This window comes from Culex quinquefasciatus, chromosome 3 (assembly GCF_015732765.1).
Source record: "Culex quinquefasciatus strain JHB chromosome 3, VPISU_Cqui_1.0_pri_paternal, whole genome shotgun sequence".
In the NCBI taxonomy this organism is placed as follows: domain Eukaryota; kingdom Metazoa; phylum Arthropoda; class Insecta; order Diptera; family Culicidae; genus Culex; species Culex quinquefasciatus.
In genome coordinates this window covers 91,778,144-91,797,631 of record NC_051863.1, presented here as the reverse complement: position 1 = coordinate 91,797,631, position 19,488 = coordinate 91,778,144, and the positions used below count along the sequence as shown (strand labels likewise).

General features: G+C 39.2%; 1 protein-coding gene, 1 long non-coding RNA gene and 1 pseudogene across 2 annotated transcripts; 2 read left to right on the top strand and 1 right to left on the bottom strand.

Annotated features, from left to right (window-relative positions):
• The first annotated feature begins 12,089 nt into the window (after window positions 1–12,089).
• Window positions 12,090–13,847, top strand: LOC119770374. Its single transcript, XR_005278792.1, has 2 exons — window positions 12,090–12,267; window positions 13,432–13,847. It is a non-coding gene; the product is annotated as an uncharacterized LOC119770374 (long non-coding RNA).
• A 14-nt stretch (window positions 13,848–13,861) lies between these two features.
• LOC119770680 lies at window positions 13,862–14,361 on the bottom strand (annotated as a pseudogene).
• A 1,863-nt stretch (window positions 14,362–16,224) lies between these two features.
• Window positions 16,225–16,896, top strand: LOC119770370 (AT-rich interactive domain-containing protein 2-like). Its single transcript, XM_038265108.1, has 3 exons — window positions 16,225–16,418; window positions 16,461–16,758; window positions 16,819–16,896. Exons 2-3 carry the CDS (start codon window positions 16,462–16,464, stop codon window positions 16,870–16,872), a joined length of 351 nt encoding a protein of 116 aa, XP_038121036.1. The 5' UTR covers window positions 16,225–16,418; window position 16,461; the 3' UTR covers window positions 16,873–16,896.
• Window positions 16,897–19,488: the final 2,592 nt, after the last annotated feature.

Below are 19,488 nucleotides of genomic sequence, written 5' to 3'. Positions count from 1 at the left end.
AAAAACTCATTAAAAAATTGTGGAGAATGCGTTGAATCGCCAAAATGTCACAAAAATTTTCCAAATCACGAAAAATCCAAAGTCTCTATATTCCATTTTTTTTAAATTAAAAATAAAATTTTATGAAAATATTCCTAACATTGCATAAGTCCAAAAATCCACAGTAAAATTTCAAAAAGCCTGGTAATGTTTCTTATCAAAATAATTTTTCAAAATGTTGAAAAAATTTCAACTGCAACTTCAAAGCAAAAATATTTTATCATGTTTCTAAATTCCCAAAAATTTTCTAAGTCCCATTTTTTTTCGGTTTCCTCATCTCGAAAAATTTCTAAGTGTTGAAAATATTTTACTAGCCGAAAGCCAAAATTTTGCCAAGTCCAAAAAATCAAATAAATTCTACCAAAAATCTTGTCGTGATACGGATCCCGTAAATTTTCTAAGTGCCGGAACGATTTTTGTAGGGGGTATATCAATAATTATTAAAAACCAACTTTCGAATTTCAAAATTTCAATGAAAACGTTTTGTTAGGGACATTATTTTAGGAACAAACTGATGTTTTTGTAAAAATCGGACGAAAATTTCCTGTAATTTCGACGATTTTTCCGAAATTTTGGTTCAAAGCAAAAATAACCATCAACATAATTTATCATGTTCCTAAACTCCCAAAAATTTTCTAAGTCCCAATTTTTTTTCAGTTTCCTGTTCTCGACAAAATTTAAGTGTTGAAAATATTTTACTGGTCGAAAGCCAAAATGTTGCTAAGTCCAAAAAATCAAATAAATTCTACCAAAAATCTTGTCGTGATACGGATCCCGTAAATTTTCTAAGTGCCGGAACGATTTTTGTAGGGAGTATATCAATAATTATTAAAAACCGACTTTCGAATTTCAAAATTTCAATGAAGACGTTTTGTTAGGGACATTATTTTAGGAACAAACTGATGTTTTTTTAAAAATCGGACGAAAATTTCCTGTAATTTCGTCGATTTTTCCGAAATTTTGGTTCAAAGCAAAAATAAACATCAAAATAATTCATCATGTTTCCAAACTCCCAAAAATTTTCTAAGTCCCAAAAAAATGCTTTTTCTGTAAAAGTAAAGAACTGAAAAATATACGCAAAAATGTCAAAGTCCAGCATAAATAAAATCAAACTTTAAAATATCAGCTCATGAACATTATTCTAAGTGTCGGAAATTGAAAATTATGTCAGTGACTGCTAATTTTTCTAAGTCCAGCATAAATTTGAAATATAGTCAAAATAATCATTTCATGATGTTCGGGTAAAATTTTGGAAAAAATAAAATTTTCGAAATTTTTGCTTAGTCCAAAAAAACTACCACTAAGAGCTCAATATCAACTGTAGATAATGCAGTATGATCATGGAATATACTTTCCATGATACGCAGTCGGTTTCAAAAGTCGTCATAACTCGAGGAGTTTACAGCAAGATGCGAATAAACAAGCCAAGATAATTCGAAGTTATATCCACCAACTCACTTTCCGCCCGGGTAGTATTCTCCAATATCAAAAAATGTTATTCCCAAGTTATTTCCGTCTGCTCGGGAAGAGGTTTGGGTGCTCTCCCCATTCAAGCCCTCGGACTCCTAGGTTCGAGCAGAAACTTGCAATAGAGACCACAAAAGACCCGGGGGGCGTTAATGCGGATGGTTTGATTTTTTGATTATAATTTATTTAAATTTACTAGTTTTATCAGATTTATAGATTTTTGCAATTCAACATGGCCTCATGCTAAGTTGTGATTTTATACTCCAGGGACAACCAGTTTTTATCACTAACCTGACTTGAAACTGATTTGGATTCGAATCTCATAAAGTTTTTTTATATTAAAAAACTTAATTCAAACAACTTAATTTCTGATTTTTAATAATTAAATATTATATATCCAAGAACTGCCTATCAGACTCTCTTCCCATTTTTTTTTTACAAATGTCTGACGTTCCAAGCTATTTTAATAATTTTAAATTTCACATCCGTTATATTATTTTACTTCAGGGATCTAAAAAAATAGATTCTAATCACTAGTTTGACCAGGAACAAATTCAGACTTCCATCGCAGAGAGTTTTTTAAATTATTTAATAATTTACTAGAAATGACTGACCTTCTAAGATTTTTTTTATCAATTTTAAATTTCACTTTGCAATTTGGCAAAATTTTAATTTATGCTTCAGAGATATAAATATATAATTTTGAATACTTGTTTGACTCAGACTCTGACTCAGACTGCCAACGCAGAGAGGGATCTAAAAAAATAGATTCTAATCACTAGTTTGACCAGGAACAAATTCAGACTTCCATCGCAGAGAGTTTTTTAAATTATTTAATAATTTACTAGAAATGACTGACCTTCTAAGATTTTTTTTTATCAATTTTAAATTTCACTTGGCAATTTGGCAAAATTTTAATTTATGCTTCAGAGATATAAATATATAATTTTGAATACTTGTTTGACTCAGACTCTGACTCAGACTGCCAACGCAGAGAGTTTTTGAAATTATTTAACAATTTACTAGAAATGATCAACCTTCTAAGATATTTTTTATCAATTTTTAAATTCACTATGTAATTTAGCAAAAGTTGAATTTATACTTTACAAATATAAAACAATAAATTCTGATCACTAGTTTTACCAGGAACTGACTCAGACTGCCATCGCAGAGAGTTTTCAATATTATTTTATAATTTACTAGAAATGACTAACATTCTAAGACTTTTTTTTGTCAATTTTAAATTTTGCTTGGTAATTTGGCAAAATTTTAATTAATATTTCAGAGGTATAAAACAATAAATTTTGAAAACTAGTTTGACCAGGAGCTGACTCAGACTGCCAACGCAGGGAGTTTTTGAAATTATTTAATAATTTACTAGAATTTTTTTCGCGATAATTTTTGTCTCTTTTGTGTCGCTTTTTGTGTGCATGGGGTGATTGGTCATAATAATTAAATAATGCCTTCATAAGTGCAGTGCTTCTGGGGACGCGCAGTCCTGTTTTTTCGCGATAATTTTTGTCTCTTTTGTGTCGCTTTTTGTGTGCATGGGGTGATTGGTCATAATATCCCAACGAGAAAGTTCTGGACTCATTGAATTTGGAAATTAATGAAAAAACATGAAGCTCACGGCGGGGTTCGATCCCCTGTCCTTAGGATTGACAAGCAAAATGCTTTCCACTTTACCGTGGAGCATTGGTAACTTGAGTAGGACTTAGACTGATATAGTTGAATCCAAGAAACGGACGAGAATAAATTTGAATGCAAGTTGAATATCAGAACATACAAGAATGCATTGCATTGCATGCATGCAGGCGCATTTGAAATGAACCTACATTACCTCGCTATAAATAGCCTGGGCGACTGATAGAATTCATCCAATAAGAGATGAGAAGAATTGAAATGAATTGAAATGAGAACTTACGAAGAATTCGAACAACAATGCAACGGTCGTTACCACTCGCCTAGGGTGGATCCTCAGACCATTCACCTTCCCAAAAACCGTCCAACTCCAAGCGAAACTTACTTGAGGATACCGTGGAGATTTTCCCTTAATACTCTGAAAAAAGTGGAGCATCAACACTTCCCGTCTTCCAAATCCCCTATCCTTGTCCCTGGTGCGCGGTGGAGATGGGAGCGGCCGGCAATGGACGGCTGCCATGGTCGTGAGAATCTGGTTCAGGTGGAATTGGTTCTATTCCCAATTATCGATTCCTAGGCAACTTGGGCTTAGACAATCACCACATCACATGGCGAAAATCCAGTCTGCAATCCGCTAAAATCACCGTCTCCTAGCGAAGCGAAGCGAAGCGAAGCGCATGGGGTGATTGGTCATAATAATTAAATAATGCCTTCATAAGTGCAGTGCTTCTGGGGACGCGCAGTCCTGTTTTTTCGCGATAATTTTTGTCTCTTTTGTGTCGCTTTTTGTGTGCATGGGGTGATTGGTCATAATAATTAAATAATGCCTTCATAAGTGCAGTGCTTCTGGGGACGCGCAGTTTTGTTTTCTCGCGATAATTTTTGTCTCTTTTGTGTCGCTGTTTGTGTGCATGGGGTGATTGGTCATAATAATTAAATAATGCCTTCATAAGTGCAGTGCTTCTGGGGACGCGCAGTCCTGTTTTTTCGCGATAATTTTTGTCTCTTTTGTGTCGCTTTTTGTGTGCATGGGGTGATTGGTCATAATAATTAAATAATGCCTTCATAAGTGCAGTGCTTCTGGGGACGCGCAGTCCTGTTTTTCGCGATAATTTTTGTCTCTTTTGTGTCGCTTTTTGTGTGCATGGGGTGATTGGTCATAATAATTAAATAATGCCTTCATAAGTGCAGTGCTTCTGGGGACGCGCAGTCTTGTTTTCTCGCGATAATTTTTGTCTCTTTTGTGTCGCTGTTTGTGTGCATGGGGTGATTGGTCATAATAATTAAATAATGCCTTCATAAGTGCAGTGCTTCTGGGGACGCGCAGTCCTGTTTTTTCGCGATAATTTTTGTCTCTTTTGTGTCGCTTTTTGTGTGCATGGGGTGATTGGTCATAATAATTAAATAATGCCTTCATAAGTGCAGTGCTTCTGGGGACGCGCAGTCCTGTTTTTTCGCGATAATTTTTGTCTCTTTTGTGTCGCTTTTTGTGTGCATGGGGTGATTGGTCATAATAATTAAATAATGCCTTCATAAGTGCAGTGCTTCTGGGGACGCGCAGTCCTGTTTTTTCGCGATAATTTTTGTCTCTTTTGTGTCGCTTTTTGTGTGCATGGGGTGATTGGTCATAATAATTAAATAATGCCTTCATAAGTGCAGTGCTTCTGGGGACGCGCAGTCCTGTTTTTTCGCGATAATTTTTGTCTCTTTTGTGTCGCTTTTTGTGTGCATGGGGTGATTGGTCATAATAATTAAATAATGCCTTCATAAGTGCAGTGCTTCTGGGGACGCGCAGTCCTGCTTTCTCGCGATAATTTTTGTCTCTTTTGTGTCGCTGTTTGTGTGCATGGGGTGATTGGTCATAATAATTAAATAATGCCTTCATAAGTGCAGTGCTTCTTGGGATGCACAGTCCGGTTTTTTCGCGATAATTTTCGTCGTAAATGATCGTCAAAAATTATTCTAACTTTCAGTTTTAGTATTAACTCATCAAACTATCGATTTTATGAAGAGTAAAGCGTCATTCATTTACTATTTTTGAAATTTGCTCGCGTTATCTAAATTGTAAAAAACAGTAAAAATATACTGATAAGTTCAGCCCATAGCATTACTGCTCGGCTGGCACGCGTACGATAAAAATAAACCATTTTATCTTTCCGCAGCCAGCTGCCTAAGATTTAAAAAATTTCAACCGATAAACAAAATGCTCATGGTCACATCACTGCCACTCGTGAATCCTGACCTCATACCCATCTACTAACCCCCTCAAAACTCATGTGATACTTTGTCGGAGAAGCAGTCGATTGGGTCTCTATCACTCAAGTATCGGACTAACATTCCCATCCACTTCCCCGTGACCCTACCACTGGTCGTGGCCGGCGCCGGTATTGATCAGCATGATAGGGGCCTTTGAGAAGTTGCGAAGCGAGGAAAGATAGCACCCACTCATCTTCCACGGCTCGTGGATGTAACTTCTGGAGGTCCTGGTCAATAACGGAGTAGCAACTGCGGGTGGGCACCTATGCTTATGCTTATGCTTATTTAATAATTTACTAGAAATGACTAACCTTCTAAGATTTGTTTTATCAATTTTAAATTTCACTAGATAATTTAGCAAAATTTGAATTTATACTTTACAAATATAAAACAATAAATTCTGATCACTAGTTTTACCAGGAACTGACTCAGACTGCCATCCAGTGTTGCGATTTTTAGCGCTCATCCGCTTATGAGCGAGCATTTTTCGCTCATTCGTGAGGAGGAGCGCAACGCGAGCTAGCTCACGTTTGCTCGTGCTCGTGTTTGCTCATTTATTTTATGAGCGAAAATGCTCATTGCTCGCGCTCGCGCTCATTTTTGCTCATTGAGCAAAATGAGCGGTATTTTTTTACCTGTACCGGGTAAACGATAATCACTTTTTTTTCAGCAGAGCTTCGAGGTTGTTTTTTTAATGGAGGCTTGAATAGGCTAATCTTGATAATATTGGATGAAGTTATTTGTCATATTTTTTGTTTTGAAACTTGTTTTGGAGTCAGAGTTAAGGGGTTAAGGTGTTACATTAAGATCTGTACACAGTAAAAAATCATAGAAATATTAGATCTGGGAAGTACGTCTTTTATGTTAGAAAAATGCGTAATTTTACTTCTGAAAATGTGTAATTTTACCACTTTTCTGGTGTAATGCAACTTTTTCAGTCTAAATCGAGTTAAAATTATAACATTCAAGGTAATAAGGTAATATTCAACCTTATAAAATTACACCATCCAAATGTACACTTTTTTACTGTGTAGAAATAATACGATTAATAAAAAAAAGTTGATAATAGAGTGAGACGTGAAAGTGAACTATTTAATAAAGCTGAAAAGTATCTTTTAAGGAACACAAATATGTTTTCTTGATAATACGTTTAGTCATGTTTTAATTCCTGGGCACCTCATCTTGTTTAGTCAATTATTTGTGAATAATTTTGCATAATAAATGTCAAATCTGTGTCTTAGATAATTTTAACATCAATTATCTTATTTATTTGCTGGAGTCGATCCAAATAAATAAATGAGCAATGAGCGTGCTCACAAGTAAAAACATGTTTTAATATAAAAAATCGATTACCATCCTATTTACAGCTTATTTAAGACCTAAAAATTCCGTTCCTTGACAGTTTACTCTAAATTTGAAAGTGAAATAAGCTAAAAAGAGTGTCTGGGATTTTTAGCAAATTAAGACACCTTAATTGCGAGTCAGCCATTTTTCATTTATCGGGAATTTAATCAAAACTAGTTTTCTAAATTATCAAATTCTGAAAAAAATATAGGCTGACAACATTAATGTTTTCATGAAAATTTACCGCGGTTAACCAAAATTAAATTACCAATGCAACTTTGATGAGTTCATGTCCCTTTTTCGCGATGAAATTATCTTTAAAAGTGGCAATCCAATTGGCCTGAAAACTGGACTGGACTAAAAATCTACCTGATTTGCTGATGAGCGCTGATTGAGCGCGAGCGCATGTGATGAGCATGAGCGAGCACGAGCTACCTGTTAAGTCCTCATGCTCATGAATGAGCGAGCACGGCTTCTGGCTCGCTCGCTCATTCGCAACCCTGCTGCCATCGAAGAGAGTTTTTAAAATTATTTAATAATTTACTAGAAATGACTAACATTCTAAGACTTTTTTATATCAATTTTAAATTTTGCTGGGTAATTTGGCAAAATTTTAATTAATATTTCAGAGATATAAAACAATAAATTTTGAAAACTAGTTTGACCAGGAGCTGACTCAGACTGCCAACGCAGAGAGTTTTTGAAATTATTTAATAATTTACTAGAAATGAGCCGGGACCGTGGTGTAGGGGTAAGCGTGATTGCCTTTCACCCAGTCGGCCTGGGTTCGATCCCAGACGGTCCCGGTGGCATTTTTCGAGACGAGATTTGTCTTATCACGCCTTCCGTCGGACGGGAAGTAAATGTTGGCCCCGGACTAACCTAAAAAGGTTAGGTCGTTAGCTCAGTCCAGGTGTAGGAGTCGTCTCCCTGGGTCCTGCCTCGGTGGAGTCGCTGGTAGGCAGTTGGACTAACAATCCAAAGGTCGTCAGTTCGAATCCCGGGGTGGATGGAAGCTAAGGTGTAAAAAGAGGTTTGCAATTGCCTCAACAATCAAGCCTTCGAACACCTAGTTTCGAGTAGGAATCTCGCAATCGAGAACGCCAAGGCAATGCTGTAGAGCGAATAATTTGATTTTTTTTACTAGAAATGACTAACCTTCTAAGATTTTTTTTAATCTATTTTAAATTTCACTAGGTTATTTAGCAAATTTTGAATTTATACTTTAGAGATATAAAACAATACATTCTGATCACCAGGAACTTTCCCAAACTGCCATCACCGAAAGTGTTTAAAATTATTTAATAATTTATAGGAACAACTGACGTTCCAAGATTTTTTTACATTTTTAAATTATTTTTTTTAATCTATTTTAATTTTCACTAGGTTATTTAGCAAAATTTGAATTTATATTTCAGAGATATAAAACACTCAATTCTGATCACTAGTTTTATCAGGAGTTAACCCAAACTGCCATCGCAGAGAGTTTTTATCAATTTCAAATTTTACTTGATATTTCTAATTTATACTTCAGGGATATGAAACAATAAATTTTGATCACCAGTTTGATCAGGAACAGACACAAAATGCCATGTTCGTTTAGATCAGCGATTCTCAACCTTCTTCTAGGCTGGTACCCCCTGCCATGTAAATCAAGTAGGCCCGGTATCCCCGTTGAGAATCGCTGGTTTAGATGAATGCAATATTTTGCTTGCAATTATTTTTGTAACCCATATTTTTGTTAAAGGAAAAAGAAAATTAATTAATTTTTTTCATAAACCATATTACGAATTAAATTAAATTATTTTACTATGAAAAAATGAGGAATGAATAATGAAACCCGCCATTTCAAATTATTTGAAAGTTATCTTGACATTAGCAATTTATTTTTTTAAATTTAGTTGCCTTTGTCGATCCTTTGTCGCTCCCACGATGCAGCTTCTTTTTATAATAAATTTCTAGCAATTAGAAGAACTAACATTGATTTTGTAATACAAATTGAATAAATTGATGTTATTCATTTCATTTGCCATCTGAAAATAAATGGGTTTCCTGTTTTTATCAGAACATTTTTCTTGACTTTGAAGTTGATATTGCCTCAACGGGCGTCTAATAAAAAAAAAATATAGAAAATTATGTTTGCTTATTCCAAACGGGCGTCCCGCCCGTGTGGATCAATCGGACCGCGCACTGGACTCCAATCCAGAGGTCGCCGGTTCGAATCCCGCGGCGGGCGCTCTAAAATTCTTTGTGTAAATATGGGTATTTGGCGCCGTCGCTCCGTGCCATACTTTCATACACTTAGGAGCCCAGGGCGGCGAAGTCCTTGTAGATAAAAAGGAAGGCACTAGTGGTTGGTACTCATGGCTTTCTACCTAAGGTACTCGCGATTGAGTGTGTAGTAGTGCGGTTGTCAAAATCGCTATCTCTGACTCTCTCACTCCACTGACACTGACATTGTTTATGTTTTGGTTTTCCTGGCACGGTCCATTGTTCTTTTGTTATTGTTTTGGTTTTAGTGGCACGGAGTCATGCACTCACACTAATGCACAGCAAGATGGCGAGTACCTATGATATACAGCCTTGGTTGGTACTAGCAATGGTGGCCGACAGCTATAAAGTCAACTTCGTTTTTTTTTATTCCAAACAACAAAATTGACTTTGAAATTCATTTAATGATATTGAAAGCGTGCAATGTATTTTCTTAGAGATAATAGAAAAATGTTTATGTCAGGGATTGATGTATTTGTATAACATTCCTCAAATTTTTTAATTATTTGACTCGTCTTCATCACTCGGTAAGGCACTGTTCAAAATATTTTTTGATGTTTATGTCGCTCAACACATACACAATTCAAATTACTACATTTGAATGAAAAAAAGTGTTTTAAAATGTATTTTACGCTACGTCAGTTGATTAGCAATAAGCCTTCGAAGTATTGACATGTTTCGTGTGGCTGAGTGTGTTTTTTTTTGAGTTACTGTAAATCGAAATAACGATATGCAGTCATTTTACTTACATTCGAAACAAGCTTATCAATGTTTTTGTAAATCAAACCTTGCTAAAATATTTGCCAAAACAATATTTGTACAACAAATAAAAATAAATAAAATATTAGCAGTTCGATATAGTTCACAAAAACTGTCAATTCAAAATGATTATTTTTTTCATATTTCGAAAAACCCGTGTACGCTTTTCCAACACCAACCACACTGCTTGAAACTATTTAAAAAAGAATTGTTTTGATAAAATATTTATTTCTTTATTTCCATGCTGATTACAATACTTTCCACTGCACGCAGTTTGTGCGATCAGTAACTGAGCCACGCCAGCATTCAAAACGAGAGCACGTGGCGCGCGCGCATCGCAGTAACCTATGAGATTTTTCGCGCCAACTAGCCGGCCCCGCGGCATTGCCTTTCGCCTTAAGGATGGAAATCAGTGAAGAGTTAAACTCTAAATGCTCTCTATAGAATTTTATAATTTTATTACCTGTGTTCTAAATATTTATTTTTATTTTTCAAGGAAGGAAATTAGTTATCACAGTTGTAATGCAGACAATTACAAAAAAAAAGATATATAAACATAACAGGTTTGCTTGTAACCATCACGAGTTATCGCGATTTTACGAAAAAAAAAGTTTTTAAAAAGTTACTTTTTGCGTTTCTCTTTGTTTTGTCGTCCATGTCTGTCGCGGGTGACCTGCAAAGTTACAAAAAACATGAAAATTTAAAATGAAAAATTTGTTAGACACCGATCGGTTCTCCGCACTTACACTATACAAGAACAAATAAAATTTACATTAATGAAAACCATATCTTCCAACAGATACTTGAATCAGCAGCATATAAAAAAACAAAAGCTATCAGAAGTAGAAGTGGTTTATGGTTGTATCACACACGACGTTCATGAACAGCTCGAAATCGGTGAATTGGGACTTGATATTTGGCGACAGCATATGGTTGAAATAATAAGTGAGACCCTTGTTAAACAATTATTAGAAGGTATACAAAAGGATCGGCTGCAGGAAAGCCAACCAACTGATATAGCTAGAACTATCAAAGGAGCTATACAAAGCTTTGTGTGTGTAGAGGAATACAAAAAAAAAGATGCCCTTCAGTTATATCAAGCTATATTTGAAGTGCCATTGCTCAAAGATAGTGGAGAATTTTATAAACATGAGGCTAACAGACTTCTTCAGGTAAGAACAAGCCATATAATATAGTTCAGCGGTTCTCAACCTTTTCTTGGTCAGGTACCCCTTTTCGTTTTATCCAAGCTGCTGGTACCCCTTAGCATTCATACACGAAATTTTTTCGTCTAATAAGGTTTTTTTTACATTCTTGATTTCAGAATATTTATCAGCAGAAATTTAAAACTTGAATAGTTCCGTGGGCTTTGATGATGAAAGCTAGTCTTAAAGTCTTTACGCTTAAGGACGATAAGATTGGTTTTCCCAGGTCCTGTGGGTCGTCAGGACTTTGGCAGCCCTAAGGCGCTTGCCTCTGGGTGGCGGATGGAGGATAAAGGGATGAGTTAACTGTAGTGACAGGCTGCAAGGGATCCAGGGAGCGGCCGTGGCTTTGTAAGCGAATGGTCCTGGGTTTCGATGCCCATCTGCTCCCAACGAGAAAGTTTAAGACTTAGAAATATTTGAAATACTGAATATGAACGAAAAATTGTAGTCGCTCAAGGCGGGGTTCGATCCCCCGTCCTTTGAATTGGCTAGGCCATGACGACTTGGTGAACTTGGACTGGAATTAGGAATACTGTTACAGAGAGCGAGTTGTGGCGCTATAACCACGGCAAATAGTGTCCAGCCAGGGCATTCGTGGAAATACAATATCCCATCCCAGAGGGTCCCGGAGTACCAAACCATTGACTAATTAAAGACTAAACACTCCGAACATTTTTTTCAAAAAAATATGACTCATATGCTGTGAACCGCGTGAACCACGTTGAACCGCATCGGCTTACCCCCCGTATGACAGATTTCCTTGGCCGCACTGCCTTTTTCAATTTTGCTTTGTGCTGTTTTGCGCGCGTATCGCATCGAGGCGCGATCGTGTTTGTTTTTGTTTTCGCATCAGCTGTACGGCGGAATTTTTGTTTTTGTTGCAGAACTCCTTCGATTATTATTCAAACAAAATGGTAAGATTTAAGCGAGGGGCGTGACAATCGAAAATAATTAAATAATTTAATTAATTAACTGCAGAAATTAACGAATTAACGCAAAATTAATTTTTGTTTACGATCAAAACATCGCCACCTCTTTTTACATCTCATTGAACCAGTTTGACATTGCGAGCGTTTGTTTTTGTTGTTTTTGTTGTCAGAGAGAAGTGCCTACAGGAGAACGCGCAAAAAAAGAAAAAGAGACCGAGGACACGGTGAAGAAGGGATTCCTGGGACCACTCCAGCTGCTCGGTAAATAGCTTCAGCCAAGGCGCCCCCGCTGGTCGGCGGTCGATTCAGAAGACGTTTCTGTGGATGAGGCCAACAACATGCAGGACATTTGAGTAAGTTTTCAGTGGATGTTGCGAACGGCGATTGACAGGCAGATCCGGGCACCGGTTTCGTGAACGGCGAAATGAAGAAAACTCCAAATTTGCGCACGTTACAAACTAAAATTATTTATTAGTCAATTACAGATAGTTTCACAAATACACAATATGCTTACGACTTCGGTGCGCCCGCACTACCGCTCGCTTCAAACAGTTGTCTATTTCTAATTCTACTTTAAGCAGTAGCACGGGCACCAGGTCATCGTAAGCACACACAAAGAACGATACACAAGAAGTTCAGCAGCAGCACGCCACTCTGCGTTTATACGCAACACTCCCCCCCGTAACACTGCCGCTTCACCTAAGCTGCAGTTTTACATCAACTTCTTCGGCGTGCTCCGGAGTTGCTAAGCGAACTTCTTTTTGGTTTTCTTGACGTCACTGATCCAGGATTTGATGGCGCAAACAATTGCTCCGTCGACCCATTGTTGATGTCGCCGTCTTAACCAGCCGCTTCTGATTCGCACTCTCCGGTCGCTGACGTTGATGATGACACTCCAGCGTGAGTATCGGCCACGTCCACCATCTCGCACATCTGGTTCTTGCAGGGCGTGGTCGATGCAAAGACTACTCTCCGCTGGTAAGCTTCGGTGGAAGTGTACTGCTGACGCTGTGCTGACTGTCGCGAGGATGTTCCTTCTGCACCGCCATTGCCCTTTGTCCACAGGCTCCCACTTACTTTGCTCCGTATCCAGACGGAAGAGTTCCAGCTCACCACAGTCCTGGGAAACAGCTGCAATAGGCCGTGTCCGCTGGTTTTGAACTTCGGGATGATCCCAGCCACGAAGTCTTTGTAATGTTGCGAACGGCGATTGACAGGCAGATCCGGGCACCGGTTTCGTGAACGGCGAAATGAAGAAAACTCCAAATTTGCGCACGTTACAAACTAAAATTATTTATTAGTCAATTACAGATAGTTTCACAAATACACAATATGCTTACGACTTCGGTGCGCCCGCACTACCGCTCGCTTCAAACAGTTGTTTATTTCTAATTCTACTTTAAGCAGTAGCACGGGCACCAGGTCATCGTAAGCACACACAAAGAACGCCACTCTGCGTTTATACGCAACAGTGGAGGATTCCTAATTCCAGGGGTAACTCCTTATTCCTATTTCAGACTTCTTCAAGGTGAACGACCAACATCAGAAGAACGATTCCACGCATGTTTCGATGAGCAAAGACCGCCTCCGCGACGTTACCAATCGCCATCCTGATCTTCATCGACCTTATCGGTTGAAACTTGTCCCGTTTCCGTGGGACAGTCCGCGGGACTTCTGAACCTTATGACAGCTGGGAAGCCTCACGGCCGAGCTGCGAGAAAAACGCGCCACAACAGATCGTTCAACCAGTGCTGGCCCCTCTGCCAGCTGACGACCCGGACAGTTCCAGCGGAAATGAACTTAGCTATCTTGAGACTCTAGTGGCGGTCACAGTCGAAATGGAACGTGAGATGTTGAGATTAAAAAAGTAAAAATAAAAATAGTTGAAAAATGAAACTCGAATAAAATTGAACTCTAAGCGAGACTCAAAGGTTTCTTAAAATTGGGGAGCATAAACACAAGCAGAAGATTCTTTATTTGATGTTTCAGATCAAACAATTGCATGCAGCTGAATAAAAAAAGCACTACAAAAAATGCACAATTTTTGTTTGTGGATAAAACGCCAAAGCAACCGGCAGCAGCCATCCGGCGATGTTGCCACGAAGAAATCCCTCATTCAAAGAGACGGAATCCCATGTCGTCATCATCCTCGGATTCGAACTCTTTTCCTTCTTTTGCTCTATTCTTCTCCTTGGCGGCAGCGGCCAGGGCAGCACCACCGGACGGCATCCAGGAGAGCTTCTCGCGGCGGGTAGCGAATCGCTACTAGCGATCAGTTTCACGACGGACTTGCCCTTCAGCTCGTTGACCACCTTGGTGACTCGGGTTGAGTCGGCCTCGATACCGACCGAGCTCAGGACCTTCTCGATGTCGGGTTTCGACGGAACGGCAAGGAGACATGCGCAACTGCGGCGAACAGGCCCAGCAGGAAGTTCAGATGAATACGGTCAAGGCCTCTATGATCGTTATAAGCTGCCGGTTTTCCGAGAATCCGAAATCTTCGATGAAAACTAGATGCGGAAATGGACGATGGATCACCTTTTGCAGCTTCTAGCAACAGAAATTTACTGATTCCTTCCGGAAACATTCGCAAAAACAAAAAAAAAAACTGATCAGCTTTGCCAAATTTTTGACCAAGATCAAATAATCAACACAAACTTGACAGGAGGGTGCGCGAAGGAGACGCAAAACAAATCAATGTTTTCGACAAAGCAGGTTGGGCGCTGTCAAATGTTAGTTGACAAGAGGAATATAATTCCTTAATACATTAAATGCGCAAATTAAATATATTAAGGCCAGTTTCCCCCCCCCCCCTCGGATTTAAGTGTTTTTAAATAGCACAAGATCAGTTGAGTAGTTCAAACTCTTCTTGCGATATGAGGATTTGAACATATTAACCAGATTTTCCTATCTTAAGCGAGAAATCATTTGTCTCTTTCCAGGGAATTCGCTGTCATGTCCTTGACCACGCCCGTGCACCGGCCTCCCAGATAAATGGAGCGTGGTCATTCGGTGCCCACTACCACCAAAACAAGTTGAAGGAACTTCAGTTGGAAAAGCAATGCTCGAGTGAAGGCGTGAAATGACCAGGCTGAAGAGTGCCGTAACCGTTCCTCAAGGACGTGTGCAAGAAGAAGGCTTCCCTACCAACGTAGACCCTGCGACCAAGAAGAACCGCATCCGCGAGGGGAAGGCCCAACCTGGGGCTACCGCAGCCAAGTCGTCGACTTATGTGTGGGTGTATTTGTGTGTATGTTACTGATGTAAATTTGTGGTTAAGTTTGAATTGAAAATATATAAAATTTACAGCTTTTTGTCGATGTTTTAATCAAATATGCCGTTTCCCGAGCTGTTATGTTAGAACCTGGTTTTAAATTCCTTAGCCACAGAAATGTCTTTTGATGACCGTGACTTAGCAAAATACAATCATATTGTTACAAGTCTTTTCATTGTAAATTTGATTGTAAATGATGATTGATCTAATCAACACTCTAGACATCTTTTTTTAGTTTGAATGAACTTTTCGATTGAAGATTTAATTGATACTAAACAACTTAGAGCTATACCTTGGTTGGAAATGTCCTGTAAGGTGGAGTTGGACAGCGTGCTAATCAGGAGGGCTTGCGTCTAAGAAAAGCTTCAGCGTATCCTGGTTCCGATCGGTTCAAATACGTTCGATTCTACGACTTTCCCCGGGGTTCCGTGTACCGGAACCGGAAGCTTTCACACCGACCACCATCGTGTTTATTCCGGCAAGCACACAAGCCTTTTGCAATCGTTGCTCTCGCGTGCTTAATTTCTTGTGAAACCGGTAATCGGAAGTACCAAGGGATGTTACATGACCGCATGCAGCACCTGCTGATCAACCCGGAACCGATGCCGAATGGCCATTTGTTCCATCGGCGACTTATTACGAAATCGACGGAAATAGAAGGCAAAATTAAAATTAAATTAAAAAATTATGGCGATCAGCCTGAAAAACCTGTCGGTTGTTCCGGTTCTCCGATATTATTGTACGATCAGTTCCTACACACAAAAAAATATTATGGTAATGACAAAAGTAACTTACTTTTGAATTAAAAAGTTGTTAAAATTTGCTACATTAAAAGTTTTTTTCTTGTTTTGAAAATGAAAACTTTTACTGCTACAGTTTTTGAAAATCTCATTGCTCACTGATTTAAAAGTTTTTACTTTTAATTCGACTGTAAAATTTCTTTCATTTTGACGTTCTCGTGTAACCGTGTACGCCTAAGTCGCAAATGTAAACAAACACTTTGGTGGGTCCGGTGGTGCTGGTGAGTCTAGGACGCAAAGCAAAGCCGACCGCGGCAGCAGCCAGGACTCGGACGCGGAAACCTTCGTGAGCCAAACAGCAGCAGCGGAACGCCTTCGAAGGAGGGTGGTGCAGGAGCAGGACGAGGTCGAGTGCTCGAAAAGGACAAGGCCAGCTTCCTGCAGGAACTGCAGCTGTTCCACGGCCGGAATGCGTAAGAAGGAAGCTTGGGTATTTTGTGGGGTTTGTGATTGATTTTGTTTGTTTTTGTAGGATGAGAGGTAGGAATGTGGATTCGCACCGGTTGTATTGGGTGGTGGTGGCCCGGGATTGGTGGTTGAGGGTCAATTCGCGTGAGGACCGAGGCGATATCATCGAGGAGATGGCGCTGCCGAAGCGTTGCATGAACAACGAGATTGCGTTGAAGAAGATTAACTTCCGGTTTTTGGACAAGTACGCGAAAGTTTATTTTCACGATGGGCCTCCGACGAAAAGGAGGACGACGAAAAGCTACATAATTGGAGGTGGTCAGCGCAGATGTTGCACTCGGTGCCGGCGGTTTACAGCACCGGTGAGTATTGAGAATGTGTGCAGTGGCTAGCCAACTTCACTTACTTTCCATCTTTTTTAGCAACTTCCCGCCCACAAACACTCACGTCGCGACGGCGCAGCTTCAGCCGAATGAATCTGGACAGTGAGCCAAAAAAAATCTGTGTCATTCTCGAAGTAGGATTACGTGCTCAAAATCGAACTCCGTACCGAGGGCCTCATCAACTCCATGTTCCGGATGCGCTTCCAGGATCGGGAACTCCCCGTTCAGGCACTTTACTTTCCAGCCGGAAAACGTCGACCACCCTTCCCGAATCAATGGCCAAATCCTCCAAGACTGTCCTTATTGACGCCGGAAACGTGACCATCGTGTTACACTGCTGTCGCGCGTTGAAGCCTCCATCCGGAACCGTCCAGCCTGGGGTATTCGAAAGTGACCGGTGGCGTACCGTATGAAGCAGAAGCTAGTGGAGAAGCGTTAAATACAAAAAAAAGTGTTTTCCTAACATACTGTTTAATTATTTTTTGTAATAAATGTAAAAAACCAAGCACATTTTTCTAAAATTATCCCTGTAGTGCTAAATGTTGTGTATTCTTGCCATAAAGGTTTCTTTTACAATTAAAAGTAAAATACTTTTACCAATACAACGATTTTGTTCCATAAATGCATGGTAGTATCAAAAACTTTCCAACTTTTAAATTGAAAAGTTTGAACTTTCTACGAATATTCACCAACGCGAACTTTTAATCCAACGAACGATCTTTTTAAATTTAGAGTAATTTTTCTTTGTGTGTAGCTGGACTCGGTCACTGGAAATGACCGACGGCTCAGTGACCGACGAAATAGGCGGCGGGCCAGATGCGGGCATAAAAATGTCAAAATCTCTTCCCCCTCACTTCGTCTTACCATCCAGCTGCAGCTTTGTTGGCAAACGGAGCACGCGGTCGCATGATGGCGGCATCGAGCCAGAATTAGGGGTGATCATGTGATTAAAAATGAAAGTTTTTTCAAGAAAAATAATAATTTTTCCGACCGAATTAAAAAATTGCGAGCATGTTCAAACAATTATTCCTGATGTCGGAGAAGTGATAAAAAAGCAAAATTTTAATCCATAATTTTTCTATAAATTGAATTTTTTCACTCCAACTGGGAACCCCTAGATCTATCCACGACCGTTTCCAATGACCGTGAGAAGATGCCAGAAAATCCAGCTACGAGCTAAATCCACAATATTGGGATGGCAAATGCATCCTCAAATAAATCGAATGTGTGTGTTTGTTTCGATTCACCAATCAAAACAAAAAAAAGAAACGTCAGAAAATCGTCAGTGGAGCCAGTTCTTGACATTTTGATCTGTCATTTTTGACAGTGAACCGGCCGTGCCGAGGGGTCATAAAAAGGTTGAGTCATGGTTCAGATCCCACTGTATAGTCTTTTATTAGTCTATGACCAAACCTTCTTAGCATGGTGCTCCCAACGAATACAACCAAATCTCGGAGCGTATGGTGGTGTGTCCCCACGCTTCTTCCTCCCCTGTCGATTCAGAATTGTGTTGTTGTTCGAACACTCTGTGCTCAAACTCAACCCAATTATGAGTCATCTCTGCGATACGGCTTTACGCAGTAGGCCTGGCCGCTTTAACGCTTGTGATGTTTCAATGCATTCTAATGCAATGGCGCATTACAAATGTTAATAAATGACAAGAAGAGAGCTAGGCGTCATCTAACCTAAGGCACTCTCCAGGATCCCTTCGAAAGATTGGCTGCGCTAGGGTCTGATTAGATCAGATTAGATTAGTGACAGGCTGCAAGGGATCCGGATCCACAGCAGTCTTCATAACGGTAAACTATCCTATGGGCAACGCTTACAAAGATGTTCTATTATGAACAAAACGACCTCTTTGAAGAAAAGCGCTCACGCGGACCGTATCATCGCTCGATGGAAAGTGCTTTTCTCTGTAGTACTAGCGCGAGTACTCACACGATAAGTTAAGATGCGCGACGAAATGTTATTGTTGTCATTTTTATGTTAGTCTACTTTCGGAAGATACTGTTGTCCTTTACTTCTGTTCTTTTCAAACCAGTTCCAGATCTTACAAGCAATCAACAATTTAAAACAAGAACAGCCAAAGAAAGCAGCTTGCGCCAGAAGGAAGGAAGACGAACACTAAAGGACGATGAGAAACTACAGCGTCTGCGTGATATTCCGGATGCGGCTGTAAGCGATTGAAACTTCAACTTGGGGATCGCCAAGCCATGTAGGCCATCAAGCAATTGCAGCTCCCGCAAAAAGTGCCTTTTCCAGTGATCGGTAAGATGGGTATGTGACTTTAGTTGTCTTTAGTATTTACAGTCGGCTCACTGGTTAGTTAGTTTTTTTGTAACTTTTTTTAGGTTGTTTTATAATTCCAGACTCTAGTTATGTCACGGCGTCTTTTTCAGGGGGGTAGTATTTTTTGAGAAATAGCAAGAAAACTGTCATATACATATGAAAGTGTGGAACATCCCCGTTCATTTGTGGGGCGAACGAAAATCTTTGGTCGGAAAAAATCAAAGTTATCCTTATTTGAAGTGATTGAAATAAAAACCAAAACATACAAAAATATGTTGATTCGGTTGAAATCCAAAATTCATAAATGTGACTTACTGTTGAGCATAAACCCAACCAATTACACTTTTTTGTAGTGATTTATACACTCAATGGACCCAGAAACATTTCTCAAAAAAGAATTCATCGAAATAATGATCTGAA

What these genes read in the sequence shown, in the direction of transcription:
- LOC119770370 (XM_038265108.1), top strand. Translation starts at nt 16,462, where the DNA reads ATGAGAGGTAGGAATGTGGATTCGCACCGGTTGTATTGGGTGGTGGTG. An exon ending in GCCGGCGGTTTACAGCACCG is followed by an intron (nt 16,759 to 16,818) that starts GTGAGTATTGAG and finishes CATCTTTTTTAG; the next exon opens with CAACTTCCCGCCCACAAACA.